Source organism: Oncorhynchus mykiss, chromosome 30, assembly GCF_013265735.2.
Source record: "Oncorhynchus mykiss isolate Arlee chromosome 30, USDA_OmykA_1.1, whole genome shotgun sequence".
NCBI lineage: Eukaryota > Metazoa > Chordata > Actinopteri > Salmoniformes > Salmonidae > Oncorhynchus > Oncorhynchus mykiss.
In genome coordinates, this window is record NC_050570.1 from 43,530,099 (window position 1) to 43,547,168 (window position 17,070).

The window sequence follows — 17,070 nt, forward strand, 5'->3', positions numbered from 1 at the left end:
TCACAACTCTATTTTACTGTAAAAGACAAATGTGAACTTCATTATCCAAACATCACATGGAACACATCCACAGCCAAACTCATTCCATAAACCATTCTAAACAACAGGTTGTGCTGACAAAAAACTAAACATAAGTTAGCGACCTAACTCCTAGACTTGTTTACAATGTATCACATCTCTAGTGAGCACAAGGGAGGAATGTAATACTGCTTAGAAAAGAGATGCATGGCAGCTAAGATAACAGCAACTGAATTCCTTATGATGACAGTAGAAACAACAACACACAAATAAGGCATTTACTTTGATAGGAACCCAGAAATGTCCAATGTTATTATTTGTAAGGAAAACAACAATGAAAGCGGAAAATGTTTGTGCAAGGCCTGTTCTGACTAGAGATGCGCAATGTCTTCATACTTGACCTGGGGAAACACTAGGGAAGTGCTTGGGCTCTCCTCAAAGAGAAAAGTTTGTCATTCTCAGTAAAGCCTCAAACATAAATGGTCTGCAACAGTGAAATGGGTTACTTCTTATCTGGAATTAATTAGGAGGCGGAACACACCTCAATTCAAACTGTTGTTAGAAAATAAACTTGTTAGAAAATAATTTGAAATTTACCAGTTGAAACAGATAATTAGCAAGCAGCATGCTTTGATTTGAGGGCAGCGTGGCAACTTTCCTGTTGCGTAACAATCACATTTAGGAAAAGTGAGTGCATTCTGACATCACGCACATAAAGAAAACTCATGCTTGGGCGACTGTTCGAGATATTTTGAATTTTGTTGACATACTCAATTGAATATATTGAGAGAATGTGTTCAGAATATCAAATCAAATTGTATAAGCTGAATACAACAGGTGTAGGTAGACCTTCCCATGAAATGCTTACTTTTGAGCCCTTAACCAACAATGCAGAGATCTAAAAAACTTAGTAAGAAATATTTGCTAAAGGACATATTGTAACATAATAAAAATAATAATAATGAGGTACCGAGTCAATGTGCAGGGGTACGGGTTAGTCGGTAATTGAGGTAATATGTACATGTAGGTAGGGGTAAAGTGACATAGATATGCATAGATAATAGATAATATAGATATTAAACAGAGAGTAGCAGCAGTGTACGGGAAGAGTGTGAGTGATGTGTGGGTGTGGTGTCAATATGCATGTGTTTGTGTGTCCGTGTGTGTGTCCGTGTGTATGTGTGAGTCTGTGGTTAGAGGGCTGTATGTCATGCTCTATAAAGGGTTCATACATGTGGTATGTGACATAACCACCCATGTCAAATGTGACATAAGCTTGTGTTTTATAAAGGGTGGAATAAGCACCACTTGATTAAGGCTTTATAAATCATATTAAATTGAGGGTTCAAACATGTATAACCTTGTCATGCATCTTGGTAGAGCATTGCAATGACAGGATAAAAAACACACAAAGAAATGGATAGTGGATTCTATTCCTGGGACCACCCATACATACTGTAAGTGACTATAAGTCACTTTGGAAAAAAGTGTCTGCTAAATTGTATATATTGTATTATATTACTCTAAAATATTTATAGGATGGCCCAAGCTCTTTCCGACTTCGGTGCAAAGCCAATATTTATAGGATGGCCCAAGCTCTTTCCGACTTCGGTGCAAAGCCAATATCTGACCTGACCTCAACATTCCCCAAAATGCTGTGCTGCAGGATGACATACACTCTAAAGTGCAATCATGCATAGCAAAAAAAACGTTGGTAGGACCTTTTTAAAATCCCCCCCCCCCCCCCCCCCCCCACACCAAATTCAGTTTAGTTTCTTCAGGTTTCGGATTTCCCCAGGATGGGAGAAGAAGGCACAGGAATGCAGCTTGAGGTCCAGGGCAGGACCTGTTGGGACAGGACAGCACCCAGTCTGACATCCAACGCGTCGGCCTCCACCACAACCTGACGGGACGGGTCAGGGTGAACTAATATGTGAGCTGTAGTGAAGCGGTGCTTGAGGTCCCGGAATGCCTGGTCAGCTAGGGACCATGTCAACGGAACCTTGGGAAAGGTGAGTGCAGACAGGGAGCCAGGGTGCTGTAGCCCCGGATAAAGCGTCAAAAAAATAGTCAAAACCCAGGAAGCATTGCAGCTGCACTCTGGACGTAGGTTGGGGCCAATCCACCACCTCTCTCACCTTTCCGGGATCCATCTGTACATTCCCTGCAGCGATGATGTAACCAAAGAAGGGAATGGTGCAGTGATGGAATTCACACTTTCCACTTTCACAAAAAGCAGGTTCTCCAGGAGGCGCTGTCGGATGTGAATCACATGTTCTTGTGCTGAGCAGGAGTAAACGAGGATATCATCGAGGTAGACGAAGACGAACCGGTTGAACATGTCGCAGAGCACGTCATTAACCAAGGCCTGGAACACAGCAGGAGCGTTGGTTAGACCAAATGGCATGACCAGATATTCGTAGTGACTGCTGGCCGTGTTGAAGTCTTCCACTCGTCCCGTTCCCGTATCTGCACCAGGTGGTAGGCGTTCCGCAAGCCCCCTGGAGCAACTCGAAGGCTGAGGTAATGAGCGGTAGCGGGTAGCAATTCTTAACCGTGATGTTATTGAGGTCCCGGTAGTCAATGCACAGGAAATCGATGCGCAGGAAGCAAAGTGGCCCGAGCCTTAATGACAAATTCCCGGAGGTCCTGGTACTCTATGGGAATGGCGGAGAGGTCCAGGGCAACTTCCAAGCCCACAGGACGACGTCGCGGGGCAGGCTGCGGGCATGACAGAATGGGCTCCAGCCCATGATGGCACCAGCAGTCCAGTCGATGGGGGGATTGTGTCGCTGGAGCCAAGAGAATCCCAATACCACGGGAACCTGTGGAGACTTAATAAGCATGAATTGGATAGCCTTGCCGTGATTCCCTGACACTCGTAGGTTGATGGGAGTGGTATTGTGGGAGACCCTGCCTACTGAGCGCCCATCCAGCTCTCTAACGTCCTTGGGAATGGAAAGGGGCTGAGTGGGGATGCCCAGCTCAGACGCCAAGGTGACGTCCATAAAACTCTCATCGGCCCCAGAGTCGATGAGTACCCGAAGAGATTTCGACTAGTTCCCCAGCAGAATCGTATGGAGAGGGGTACGAGTAAGGGGAGCGGGAAAGTTCTCCATATGGCCCACCAGAGTACTCAGCCCTACTGGTGAGCCTGGTCTTTTAGTGGACATGAGGACACGAAATGACCAGTAGTCCCGAAATACAGGCAACTCTTCGTCTTAAGCCTGCGTAAACATTCGGCTGGAGACAATCTAGCTCTACCTAGTTGCATCCGCTCGGGAAGAGGCAATTCATCAGACTTCGGAGACTCTTTGGAAATCTCGGGTAACCTCGGATTCTCTAGGAAACGGAGACGTCAGAGATTTCCGGGATGCCTCAGAGGCGAGGTGAAATCTGACCTCACCTTCCTACGTTACCGTAGCCACCCATCGATCCAGATGGTCAAGGCGATGAGCAAGTCGAGATCTGTTGGTAGTTCCCGGGCTGCTAGCTTATCTTTAACGTCCTCCGATAATCCATGCAGGAACGTGGCGAACAGCGATTCCGGGTTCCAGGCACTCTCAGCCACAAATGTACGGAAATCCACTGCATATATCCAACGGACATCAGCGTGGTGAGGTACGCTTTCTTCGAGCAGTCCGAGGGAAAGGAGGAGGGCTGCAGCTAGAAGATGAGGGAATACTGAGCGAGAAATGCCTGACAGGTTCCCGACTTTCCAGCGAAGCGTTCCAGAGGAGGTAAGCAGGGTTCTCAGGAAGCCGGGGTGGCCGGGAGAGACGCGCTGCTGACAGTCGGGTTACTGAGGGGCTGGGAAGTTACATTCGTGGTAGGCTGCCTAACAGACAACCCGCGGAATTGCTCCAGCAATGTATCCAATGCAAAACCTTCCATAAGACCACAAAGCAACTCCTCGTGCCTTCCAATGGTGGCTCCTTGGGAGGAGAAGGCGTGGTGGAGCTGGTCCAAGTCTGCTGCGTCCGTCATGGTCAGTTTGTACTATCACGACTCAGGATAAGACCCAGATGGAGTTCAAAATATCAAATGTTTATTTACAAAACAGGGGGCAGGCAAACGACAGGTCCAGGGCAGGCAGAGGTCAGTAATCCAAAGCAGAGTCCGAGAGGTACAGAACGGCAGGCAGGCTCAGGGTCAGGGCAGTCAGAATGGTCAAAACCGGGAAAACAGGGACTAGAGTGAAAACAGGAGTACGTGAAAACCACTAGTAGGCTTGACGAGACAAGACGAACTGGTAACAGACAAACAGAGAACACAGGTATAAATGCACCAGGGATAATGGGGAAGATGGGCGACACCTGGAAGGGGGTGGAGACAAGCACAAAGACAGGAGAAACAGATCAGGGTGTGACGGATAGGGTGTTTATGGATGTGTTATGAATGACTGAAGGTGTCTCACTTCAAACAAAGTATTACAGGACACTACATGAGGTGTCAATAAATCGTTTTTTAATATTCTGCTAATTTATGAAGGTTCTCTCATGATCCACAGGTTATTGTAGGGTATGGGAGATATTTAAATGGAGAGATGGACCTCCAAAGCTTGTGTTTGGGTGTGTGTGTCAGAGCCAAGATGATTTGGAGTAGTCCAACCTAAGACTACCTCACCAGGTATTCCTTTTCTGTTCCCATGCTGGAGACCAGGGCTTGTTCACAACCTGTTATAACGGTGCCAACATTTTGTGGCTGATCTTTCAGCGGGGGAGTGAGTGAATGTGTCAAAGACCTGACTGGGCCCAGCACTGCACGGTATGGCTTGTTATGTTGTTGTGTGTGGGTTTGTGTACTGAGGAACATGTAACTTGGTTGCAGTAAAAGCCACTTTCAATTTCCTTATGTTGGGAGGTTTCATGAGGGTAAGTGTTTCTTGGTGTAAAGTCGTCCCGAACACAGCACATATCAGCCTGGGATATCAGCCATTCATAGTTAGCCTTAGTTGGAGTGACCATAGAATTCTATGGGAGTGACCTTACTGAGTAAAGTATTTGCCATCATTCCCCCTGGTCGTCACTAGTTAACGCTGCCACAAAGTCATAATTATGGCTAAACCCTGCCCATTTCCACAATTTCTCTTCTAGAAAATAGATTTTAAATCTAACCCTAACTAATGAAGGTCAAGTTTGATGCGTTGGGGGGTGGTATGTGAAAAGTGCTGTAATTTCTAAATGGTTTACTCAAATTTCTAAACGGTTTACTCATTATGGATGAAAATACCCTCAGATTAAAGCTGACAGTCTGCACTTTAACCTCCGTCATAGTATCATTTCAAATCAAAATTGCTGGAGTACAGAGCCAAAAACAACAACAAATGTCTCACTGTCCAAATTTTTTTTTTAAATTGACACATTAATATTTCAGTCGAATTTAACATCTGGATCGAACAACAAACCTGTTGTAGGCCTGCATATTCAGTGTCATTGACTGACAAGATGGCAGAGTCTTATCTCTAGGTCAAGCTGACCATTGTTGACACATGGTTGGTTCATCTGAATTACAAATACTTGTTCAAGGACTTCAATAGTGTTGAGGACAAGCTTGGACCAATGGCTGATCCATGTTCAAGTGCCAAAACTCGTTGGGTTTTGACATTACTAGTATTCTAATTTATCACATTCTCTAACAAATTAGAATTGATCATACATGTACTGATCCAAACCTAGACGATATATTTTATTTAGCATTGTGTTGCTTCATTAATTTAGGCACCAACTGCCTACTTATCTCTACTGAGTTCTACTTCTAAAGTACAAGAGCCTTTGTGTACATTTTTATTTAGTGGTTAGATAAATAGAGAAAAATAACTAATGTAGTATTTAAAGAAAAATGAAGGTCGTAGTATACATAACTAGTTGGATAAAACAACACGTGATTCTCCAGATAATTTTCATTAAAGAACTGACTTAGATGGACATTGATCTGTAAAGGGCTAAATGGCAGTGGGGCAGGTTAACCTAACCTATGGGTGTATGTGGCCACCTCAGAACTAGTGATAACCCACTCAACAGGCTTTATTATGAGCACATACTGATCTCAACTTATGTAACATTAGTTAATTATATATTTTGTTACGATTGTTTTGTCGACAGAACATTTCTTTAAAAGGCGTTCTGGGACTGTTGTTCCTCACATCACACTGGCCATGAGAGCAGTAGTACTTGCACTGACTCTAGCCCTTGTGGGTAAGTACAGTTTTTCTGTCTTATTCTAGTGCAGATATTATAACTAACTTCATGTAAATATAACTAAGTTATGTAAATATAGAAATGTACAATTCTGTATCTATGACATTTTTTGAAAAACATTCAGTAACATATTGTGACAATAATTTTTGTTTTATCTTGTAGCGAGTCAATCTGTTAACTTTGGTAAGTACATATTATTTTTATGGATTTTTACTTATGTTTATTAGGTAGTTTCACTTCTGCATTTTTTTCGAGTTGAATAAATTAAGTAAAACCAGTTCTCAGATCACAAGATCATCAAATATGTTTTGATTGTTATTACAGCCCCTGATTTTGCTGCCAGTAAGACCTATGTGTACAAGTATGAGGCACTGCTCCTGGGTGGTCTGCCAGAGGAGGGTCTGGCTAGAGCTGGAGTAAAAGTAATCAGCAAAGTTCTTATCAGTGCAGTTGCAGAGAATACCTACTTGCTGAAGGTATTTATTATACATGAAGTTCCCACACAAACAATATCTTAATGTGATGTCCATTACATTGACTAATACATCAATTGATATCTTCTTGTAGCTTGTGAACCCTGAGATCTTTGAGTACAGTGGTGTGTGGCCCAAAGATCCTTTCGTCCCAGCTGCAAAACTCACTTCAGCCCTGGCTGCTCAGTTCTCGATTCCCATCAAGTTTGAGTATGCCAAGGGTGTTGTGGGTAAGGTACTTGCCCCCACTGCTGTCTCTGAAACAGTGCTGAATGTCCATAGAGGTATCCTGAACATTCTTCAGCTCAACATCAAGAAGACACAAAACGTCTATGAGTTGCAGGAGGTAAAACTTGTATATATGTTCATATGTAGATGCAAAACATGTTTCAGTAAGCAATGTTTGAGTTCCTCATTCATGCTCTCTTTTGTGTTAGGCTGGAGCTCAGGGAGTGTGCAAGACCCACTATGTGATCAGGGAAGATGCCAAGGCAGAGCGCATCCATTTGACCAAGAGCAAGGATCTCAATAACTGTCAGCAGAGAATCATGAAGGACTTTGGTCTGGCTTACACAGAGAAGTGTGTAGAGTGCCGGCAGGTATGAGCATAAGTATCTATTTTGGGGGTTGGAAAAACATAACCAGAAACACTTCACATGACAATACAACTCTGTGTTTTGTCTAAACAGAGAGGGGAGGCCCTGATGGGAGCTGCCACTTACAACTACCTCATGAAGCCCGCTGACAATGGTGCTCTGATCTTGGAGGCCACTGTTACTGAGCTCCATCAGTTCACACCATTCAATGAGATGTCAGGAGCTGCCCAAATGGAAGCAAAGTATGTTGACTGATTTGTGGTACAAAAGGAAAACATTTTCATTTTATTAAGCTTATAGGTTTAAAAGTTTCCCATGAACTACCTTTCACAGACAAATGTTGACTTTCGTTGAGATCAAGAAGGATCCAATTATTGTCCCCGATAATAACTATGTTCACCGTGGATCCATCCGGTATGAGTTTGCCACTGAGATTCTCCAGATGCCCATTCAGCTCCTTAAGATCAGCAACGCACGTGCTCAGGTACAGTGACTCAATTACTCTATCTATTATTTGATACATAATCCTGACAATATGTAAAGCCAAAGATAACAAAGGTTTAATACAAGCACTTCATTATAATTGTTTAGGCTGTGAAGATCCTGAATCATCTGGTCACATACAACACGGCACCGGTCCATGAAGATGCTCCTCTTAAGTTTCTGCAGTTTATTCAGCTCCTGCGCATGGCAAGCTCTGAGACTATTAATGCCATCTGGGCTGAGTTCAAGGCCAAACCAGCTTACAGGTAAAAACAATTCTTGCTCAATTGCTCAAACAAAGACCCAATGACAGAAAAACTTTTTTTCAGACACTGGATCCTGGATGCTGTCCCCTCTATCGGAAGTTCAGTGGCTGTGAGATTCATCAAGGAGAAGTTTTTGGCTGGTGACATCACTATTTTTGAGGCTGCTCAGGCTCTGGTTGCCGCTGTGCATATGGTGGCTGCTGATCTGGAGACTGTCAAGCTTGTTGAAGTAAGTAAACCTTTAAATGATGTTTAAGCATTCTTATAGATTTCCTCATTAAGATGACTAAAAATTGTAGCATGAGGTGGTCTAGTGGTTAACACCATTACCTTCAACACATATGTGACCCAGAGCCTCGATTCAGTTTTATGTAGCAACATTTGGTGTTTTTTAAATTTAAAGTAGGGACTCAGATCTACAAAACGGTATATCATACACCACAGTTGAGGAACAATGCGAAAGTAATTCTGCTTTGAAAGTTGGTCAACTTGTAACCTCACTTTTGAGAAAATGTCCCTTGAATTTTTTCCTACACCTACTGGAGAGCTTCTGCGTTTAAACCTATTCGGCATCGTTCACACCCTCTAAAGTCCTAGCCCCACCCATCTCTTTAAGGATTCACATGTGAGACCATGAGCTAAACAGAGTGAGTAAGGTAGTGTAGTAAACAACCAAAGATTTCAAGACTAAAAGTGGTGAAAGTAGTAGCCTAAAATAGGGAAAACTACAGTTAAAAATGCACTTTATCTAGTCCTTGGCCTATATCCTAATCTGACTTTGAAAGTGTCCGGATAAAAATATTTTATAATTATTTGATAATTATGCATTATGCTTACCCAGACACTTGTCCAAAACTGATGGGTCATGTGACATAAATGATATAACCACCCCCAGCCACATGTAGCTAAGTGGATGGTTACTATTAACTGGACATGTACACATGTTCATGAAATACAATCGATGGCCATAATCAGCAATTACAAGTGGCTTTCTGAGATACAAATAATATTACTACAGAGATCATACACGTGCCGTTAGCTAGCAAGCCAGCAAGCTAACATTTGCTTGCTAGCTAACAGTACGCTTGAACTTGCAATGAAAATGACTTTCTGACTAAATTTGAAACTTGTAATATCTGAGAATGTAGCTACACTCTTACCAGTATACATGGATGAACATTTCATGGCAGTGTGTCTTTTCTGTTTGGTTTGTAGCAAGCTACAGCTTGTTGGGCCCGTTGTTGTGTCAAGTCACTTCGGTTCACACTGATCGTGTGCAGAAAGTAGTCCATCACAACTTTTTCCCACTAATCTTTGTCGATAGCACCTAATAAATTCTGGGCAACAATGTTGTTGAGCGCAGTAGCAACACATTTGCAGATCTCCATGGCTAGCATTATATCTTTCAAAAAAGCCACTGTAGCAAGGATTATTGACATATACCGAGCAGCTCATGTTATAGACAGAAGCGTGCTACATAGCAGACCAACACAAACTCATCTCTCGGCATGTCCAGCCCATTCATTAGCCCATTCATTATCTCAGCCAATCATGGCTAGCGGGAAGGTATTTTTCCATGGCTAAACCAACTAGGCTCCTAATTTAACAATTGTATTCATATTTACAGATGGCATACAAGTTTGTTATGAAGGCACATGACAGTTCACATGTTCCAGGAGGCATTTCTGAAAGAATAAACTGCAAATGCATCTCCTGTGAAGTAGTGATGTGCGACATACGCTTAGCTTTTTGAAGCTGGTCACATATGTGCTCGCGGCCGTCTGGTTGAGAATCCTGGACCCACTTTACTCCTTCTACACTGTCCTATCTCTTCAATATTTTGTAAGAAATTATATAAAGATGACTCAAAACAATACCTTTTTCACCACCAGAGCCTGGCTTTCAACCACAAGATTCAGACACACCCAGTTCTACGTGAGCTCACCATGCTTGGTTATGGTACCATGGTTTCCAAATACTGTGTTGAACATCCCAACTGCCCCGCTGAACTTGTGAAGGTAAACTGGATGTATTTTCCTATAATCATTTACATTTGAGTCACTTAACAGATAGATGCTCTTACGATAGCTAGGTGAGATAGCAACATATCACAATCGTATCAAGTATATTTTCCCTCAAAAAAAGATTTATCAGCAAAATCAGTGCTATTGGGATACTCTTCAAAGAGGTAGATGTCATCTCATGTATATGATGATCTACTGATTGAGGTTATTCAAACATATCTACTGTACATGTCTTCCCACAGCCCATCCACGAACTTGCTGTTCAGGCTGTTGCTAATAGCAAATTTGAGGAACTCTCCATGGTTCTTAAAGCTCTGGGTAATGCTGGCCATCCTGCTAGCATTAAACCAATCACAAAGCTCCTGCCCGTGTTTGGAACTGCAGCTGCTGCTCTGCCCCTGAGAGTCCAGGCTGATGCAGTTTTGGCCCTGAGGAACATTGCTAAGAGGGAGCCTAGAATGGTGAGTACAGTCCCTCCATTAAATTGCAAATGACAACATCATGATTCTCATTGGCGAAGTCCATTCAAATCTCTGCATTATTGTTGTGAAATAGGTCCAGGAAGTTGCTGTGCAGTTGTTCATGGACAAGGCTCTCCACCCAGAGCTCCGCATGCTTGCCTGCATTGTTCTGTTTGAGACAAAGCCCCCAATGGGCCTGGTGATTACTTTAGCTAGCATTCTGAAAACAGAGAAAAATATGCAGGTGGCTAGCTTCACCTACTCTCACATGATGTCCCTGACCAGGAGCACCGCCCCTGACTTTGCCTCAGTGTAAGAGCGCTCTTTCACCTTTACATGTCATTACATCTCTCTCAATATCTATGGAATCAGATGTAATAACATAGTTGCTATTCCTTCATTTTAGTGCTGCTGCCTGCAATGTTGCTGTCAAGATGCTCAGCAACAAATTTAGAAGATTGAGCTGCCACTTCAGTCAAGCCATCCACCTGGATGCCTATTCCAGTAAGGTCCTCCTCTTATCTTCCTTGGCTTGCAACGACTGTTCCATTAGCATCATTCACTAAACATCAACAAAGTCATTCATTAACAGTCATTTTTCCCCATCTTAAAGATCCCCTGAGGATTGGTGCTGCTGCCAGTGCTTTCTACATCAACGATGCTGCCACCCTTTTCCCCAGAACTGTCGTGGCCAAAGCTCGCACCTACTTTGCTGGAGCAGCTGCTGATGTTCTTGAGGTAAAGGCGTTTTTTCAAAGTACCTTGAAATGATAATGATTGAGAACATTTAAAACACTTTTTAACTGTCCAAGCTTAATGTTTGACCCTTAGGTTGGAGTGAGAACTGAGGGAATCCAGGAGGCTCTTCTGAAATTACCCCCAGCTCCTGAAAATGCTGACAGGATCACCAAGATGAGGCGTGTCATTAAGGCTGTAAGTATCAACGACCACTACGTTACACATTTATCTTAAATTGCTTCAATCCCTGTGGATTTTTTAAATGAAATTGATCAATCAGGTTTGCTTTACTCATCTATCCACAGCTGTCTGACTGGAGGTCCCTAGCCACAAGCAAGCCCCTAGCCTCCATATATGTGAAGTTCTTTGGTCAGGAAATTGCCTTTGCCAACATCGACAAGTCCATCATCGATCAGGCACTTCAGGTACAACAGATGATATAACTTAATAGTCTCCAAAAGTATTCATAAAACATTCACAGTTGAGGGACAAAACAGCTAAACCTAATAATATCCCACAGCTTGCCAACAGTCCTTCTGCACACGCTTTGGGAAGAAATGCCTTGAAGGCACTGTTGGCTGGAGCAACTTTCCAGTATGTTAAGCCCCTGCTGGCTGCAGAGGTGCGTCGCATCTTCCCCACCGCTGTTGGTTTGCCCATGGAGCTCAGTTACTACACTGCTGCTGTCGCTAAAGCATACGTCAATGGTAACTATATCATAATAGTTCTTGCTTAGTAATTAGTAGTTCTTTGCTAGATCTCTGATCTCCCATATGAATGTGCTTTTATCTTTATGTTCTTAGTCCGTGCCACTCTGACACCTGCTCTGCCTGAAACCTTCCATGCTGCCCAGCTATTGAAAACAAACATTGAGCTACACGCCGAAGTTAGACCAAGGTAAGTAAGACCAATATTTTCTGATGACATCATTAATACCACAAATCTTGGTAAATTTAACAAATGTCTCCTCTTCCTGTAGCATTGTCATGCATACATTTGCTGTGATGGGAGTGAACACTGCATTCATCCAGGCTGCTATTATGGCAAGAGCTAAGGTCCGCACAATTGTCCCTGCAAAATTTGCAGCACAGCTTGACATCGCTAATGGCAACTTCAAGTTTGAAGCTTTCCCTGTTTCCCCTCCTGAGCATATTGCTGCCGCACAGTAAGGGCAATCTTTTTCTTGGTCAGAAAAGAGGATGTAATAGCTGTTTAAATTAAGTTAATATTTTTTTAACACGGCTGCCGACCTACAGTTTTCTTGAGATCTATGTTCCTTCAAACAGCATTGAGACCTTTGCTGTGGCAAGAAATGTGGAGGATGTCCCAGCCGAGAGAATAACTCCCTTGATTCCTGCCCAAGGAGTAGCAAGAAGCACACAGCAGTCCAGGGATAAGTTAACATCTATGATTGCAGATTCTGCTGCCTCTTTTGCTGGAAGTTTGGTGAGTTTGTATGAAATACTTGTTCAAAACTAAATCCACATAAGCATTGCCAATCAGAAATGATTAACCACAGACCCCAGACATTTGATACATTTTGTGAATTTATATCATTTTTTCAGTCAAGATCTTCCGAGATCCTCTATTCTGATTTGCCATCCAACTTCAAGCCCATCATTAAGGCAATTGTAGTCCATCTTGAGGAGACAATCTGTGTCGAAAGGCTTGGAGTCAAAGCATGCTTTGAATTTACCTCAGAGAGTGCTGCCTTCATCAGAAACACTCTTTTCTACAACATGATTGGAAAGCATTCAGTCCTTATTTCTGTGAAACCATGTAAGCATTCATTTGGTAATAAGCCAAGTTCAGCATATACTTGCAACAATTTGTTTAGCTATTTGTAATGCATTCCATTTTTAGCAGCATCTGAACCCGCCATCGAGAGGCTGGAGTTTGAAGTGCAAGTTGGACCCAAGGCTGCAGAAAAGATTATCAAAGTCATCACCATGAACGAAGAGGAGGAAGCTCCCGAGGGAAAAACTGTACTGTTGAAGCTCAAGAAAATTCTGCTGCCTGATCTGAAGAACGGCACCAGAGCTTCCTCTAGTTCCAGCAGCTCTAGTTCCAGCAGCTCTCGCTCTAGTAGTTCCCGCTCTAGATCCAGAAAATCAGAGAGCAGCAGCTCTTCCAGCTCCTCCAGCTCTCGCATCTCCAAGGTAAGGCTACTGTTTGTCACCAAACTCTTTGTGTCAGATATTTATGGAGTTGACAAACAAGGCACAGACTTGTTGCAAACATACATAGATGTTAAAAATGTGAAGAGAATTTATTAAATGTATTGGTATTTCTACCCAAATAGCGTGACGGCCCCGACCAGCCTTACAACCCCAACGACCGCAAATTCAAAAAGAATCACAAGGTACAATATTGAGGAATTTTCATCTACGATATGGTTGACAAAAATAAATGTTTGTATAAAAGTTTTTCCGTAAATACCCTGGGTTTTGCTGTTTGTTTGCAGGACTCTCAATCCACCTCCAATGTCATCTCCAGAAGCAAGAGCAGTGCCTCTAGCTTCCATGCCATCTACAAGCAGGTGACACTTCACCATCATAACTTGAGTCAAGATTATCATCTCTTTCATTGTGTGCCATTGGGAGAGAGCGCAGAGATGAATTAAGATTTAAAATGTGTTTCTCTTCTCAGGACAAATTCCTTGGCAATAAACTTGCCCCTATGGTGATCATCCTCTTCCGTTTAGTGAGAGCTGACCATAAGATAGAGGGATACCAGGTTACTGCTTACTTGAACAAAGCTACTTCCAGACTGCAGATCATTATGGCTGCCCTTGATGAGAACGACAACTGGAAACTGTGTGCTGATGGTGTTCTGCTCAGCAAACACAAAGTCACTGTAAGATCAAATATCTTGTAAAATGGTGCTACAATATAAGTTTTCTGATCATTTTTTTAATGTTTAGCTTGTACCGTGGGTAGCAATAACAACTAATGTATACTAAAAAAATGTACACTTTATTTTGTTCTCCTAATTAGGCCAAGATTGCTTGGGGGGCAGAGTGCAAGGATTATAACACCTTTATCACTGCTGAGACTGGTCTTGTTGGTCCAAGCCCTGCAGTTCGTCTGAGGTTGTCTTGGGACAAACTCCCCAAGGTTCCCAAGGCTGTTTGGCGCTATGTTAGGATGTACGGTTACTCATTTGTTATTTACTAGTGATAGCTGAATAATGTTACAGAAAAAATCAAGAACAACTTCTGATTTGTGTAACCTTTTCTCTTCTAGCGTGTCTGAATTCATCCCTGGGTACATCCCATATTACCTGGCTGACTTGGTTCCAATGCAAAAAGACAAAAATAATGAGAAACAGATTCAATTCACTGTGGTTGCCACATCTGAAAGGACCCTGGATGTCATTCTGAAAACACCCAAGGTGAGGAACATTGTTTTTCCCACAATAGCATTTTCTGCTGTTTTATTTCTCCAGACTTCTCTTCTTGGTTGACTGTTTCTGATGAGGATTTGTGTATCTAAATCACAGATGACACTGTATAAACTGGGTGTGAACCTCCCCTGTTCTCTGCCATTTGAGTCTATGACTGATCTTTCTCCCTTTGATGACAACATTGTTAACAAAATCCACTACTTGTTTTCTGAAGTCAACGCAGGTAAGCAGAAACAATAAAAAAACTAAAAAACAAAACAATGTCACAGTACAACGTTAAAAAAGGCAAGGAAGGTATAAATTAACACTATTGTTTTCCAGTTAAATGTAGCATGGTCAGAGACACATTGACAACATTTAACAACAAGAAGTACAAGATCAACATGCCTCTCTCCTGCTACCAAGTTTTGGCTCAGGATTGCACCACAGAGCTCAAATTCATGGTTCTGCTGAAGAAGGATCATGCATCTGAACAAAACCACATCAATGTGAAAATCTCTGACATGTGAGTATTGTTTTAGAAAACAATTGCTTTTGACACAAATATATTTCTTAGTTCCATCAATAACAATGTATGAAATGTTATCTTTGACACTTCCAGCGATGTTGACCTGTACACTGAAGACCATGGTGTGATAGTGAAGGTCAATGAAATGGAAATTTCCAACGACAACCTCCCATACAAGGACCCCTCAGGTTTCTCATGCACCTTCAACCTTATTTATCAACATCACAATAACTAGAATAATCTAATGTACTGCAGTAATAAGATAATAGAAAATGGCCTCATCCATAAACTACAACATTGTTTATTTTCTTGCCTAAGGTTCTATCAAGATCGATCGGAAGGGTAAAGGCGTGTCTCTCTATGCCCCAAGCCATGGTCTCCAAGAAGTCTACTTTGATAAGTACTCATGGAAGGTGATTGGAATCTTATGTCATAATATCAATAATACTGTATCATTAAATTTATGAATAGCATATTACTTGTTTAAAAGGCTACCAAAATATAAGCTAAAGTTGTTCTAAGTTGTTGTGTGATTTTGGCACTCAGATTAAAGTTGTGGACTGGATGAAGGGACAGACCTGTGGACTCTGTGGAAAGGCTGATGGCGAAAACAGACAGGAGTACCGTACACCCAGTGGCCGCCTGACCAAGAGCTCAGTCAGCTTTGCCCATTCCTGGGTGCTTCCTTCTGATAGCTGCCGCGATGCGTCTGGTAAGTCTTAGCCTACCACTTATGCTGCATTACAAATGTCAGTTCATTTAGTTAACATATTATTGCTGTACCTCTCTATGTCAGAATGTCTCATGAAGCTCGAGTCTGTGAAGCTGGAGAAGCAGGTGATTGTTGATGACAGGGAGTCCAAATGCTACTCTGTTGAGCCTGTGCTGCGCTGTCTGCCTGGATGCCTCCCAGTGAGGACCACCCCCATCACCATCGGTTTCCACTGCCTGCCCGTCGGTGAGTCTATAATGGACAACTGTTTTACTGAAGACACCATACTGTTCTGATGTATCCAATGAATACTGATCTGCAGTTCCTAATATCTTACTTTCTTTCCTATTACAGATTCCAACCTGAACCGCTCTGAAGGTCTGAGCAGCATCTATGAGAAGAGTGTGGACCTGATGGAGAAGGCAGAAGCCCATGTGGCCTGTCGCTGCTCTGAGCAGTGCATGTAGTGCTGTGGTGGAGCAGATACTGTAACTTTTATAACAGAAAATATGTAATTTCACATCACTGAGATGTAACCTACAACATTATTGACCACTCAAATTGTAATAAATCCAACTGTGCATTCAAAGATGGTCTCTGATACATTCATTTGCAAAAAAAAGCCCTCTAATAAGAGACATTTAATGGCAATCACTTTTCAAGGTGAATTATGAAATAAAAAAAACTATTTAAAAAAAAGACGTCAGTTCCAAAAACACCTTCAGCTTGACAGAGGAGTTATATTGTAAACACGCGCAACTTGCTATGACTGTTCAGTATACCATTTCCATTGCACTGCATCTACAACAAATACAATAGCTTAGACCAATATTGTTTTGTTGTCATCACAATCAATTGAAGGGAAAGACAGTTTGTCAATTTCATAAATCAATGTAAAGAACTATATCTCTTTTCACATTTGGTGTTGGTGTATCAGCAACATTTCACTGAATGTACATTTTAAAATTATATTTAATATTTAAGGAAAAAAAACTATATTTACTATGATAACAAATACATTACGCTGTCTGACATTCAAATGTATAAAACTACATGACTTTAACAAAAGGTAATACAATGAAAATACTTTTGACATTAAATCTGTACAAATGACATCTAAGAACAAAAACATTACCTTAAAAACCACACTAACTTGTCCCTCTGTCACTCAGCAGTCAAAATATTA

General features: G+C 42.1%; 1 protein-coding gene across 2 annotated transcripts; it reads left to right on the forward strand.

Annotated features, from left to right (window-relative positions):
• The first annotated feature begins 6,125 nt into the window (after positions 1 to 6,125).
• On the forward strand, positions 6,126 to 16,473 carry LOC110513710 (vitellogenin). 2 transcript variants are annotated; one of them, XM_036969074.1, is made up of 34 exons: positions 6,126 to 6,215; positions 6,381 to 6,401; positions 6,543 to 6,694; positions 6,786 to 7,037; positions 7,129 to 7,290; positions 7,381 to 7,529; positions 7,621 to 7,771; positions 7,879 to 8,036; positions 8,100 to 8,265; positions 9,929 to 10,054; positions 10,303 to 10,521; positions 10,616 to 10,833; positions 10,928 to 11,025; positions 11,135 to 11,259; positions 11,353 to 11,454; positions 11,565 to 11,684; positions 11,780 to 11,966; positions 12,063 to 12,156; positions 12,239 to 12,424; positions 12,546 to 12,705; positions 12,825 to 13,038; positions 13,123 to 13,418; positions 13,562 to 13,621; positions 13,724 to 13,798; positions 13,909 to 14,115; positions 14,256 to 14,407; positions 14,505 to 14,652; positions 14,761 to 14,887; positions 14,986 to 15,169; positions 15,266 to 15,360; positions 15,491 to 15,585; positions 15,719 to 15,884; positions 15,969 to 16,130; positions 16,239 to 16,473. In XM_036969074.1, exons 1-34 carry the CDS (start codon positions 6,176 to 6,178, stop codon positions 16,349 to 16,351), a joined length of 4,980 nt encoding a protein of 1,659 aa, XP_036824969.1. In that variant the 5' UTR covers positions 6,126 to 6,175; the 3' UTR covers positions 16,352 to 16,473. The 2 variants fall into 2 exon arrangements, with proteins under 2 accessions (XP_036824969.1, XP_036824970.1); XM_036969075.1 differs by having other exon boundaries at positions 13,126 to 13,418.
• The last annotated feature ends 597 nt before the right edge of the window (positions 16,474 to 17,070 follow it).

Excerpts from the sequence above, each read along its gene's own strand:
- LOC110513710 (XM_036969074.1), top strand. The coding sequence starts at position 6,176 with ATGAGAGCAGTAGTACTTGCACTGACTCTAGCCCTTGTGG. Across the intron at positions 11,260-11,352 it reads CAGCTGCTGATGTTCTTGAG|GTTGGAGTGAGAACTGAGGG; the intron begins GTAAAGGCGTTT and ends TTTGACCCTTAG. Across the intron at positions 13,622-13,723 it reads AATTCAAAAAGAATCACAAG|GACTCTCAATCCACCTCCAA; the intron begins GTACAATATTGA and ends GTTTGTTTGCAG.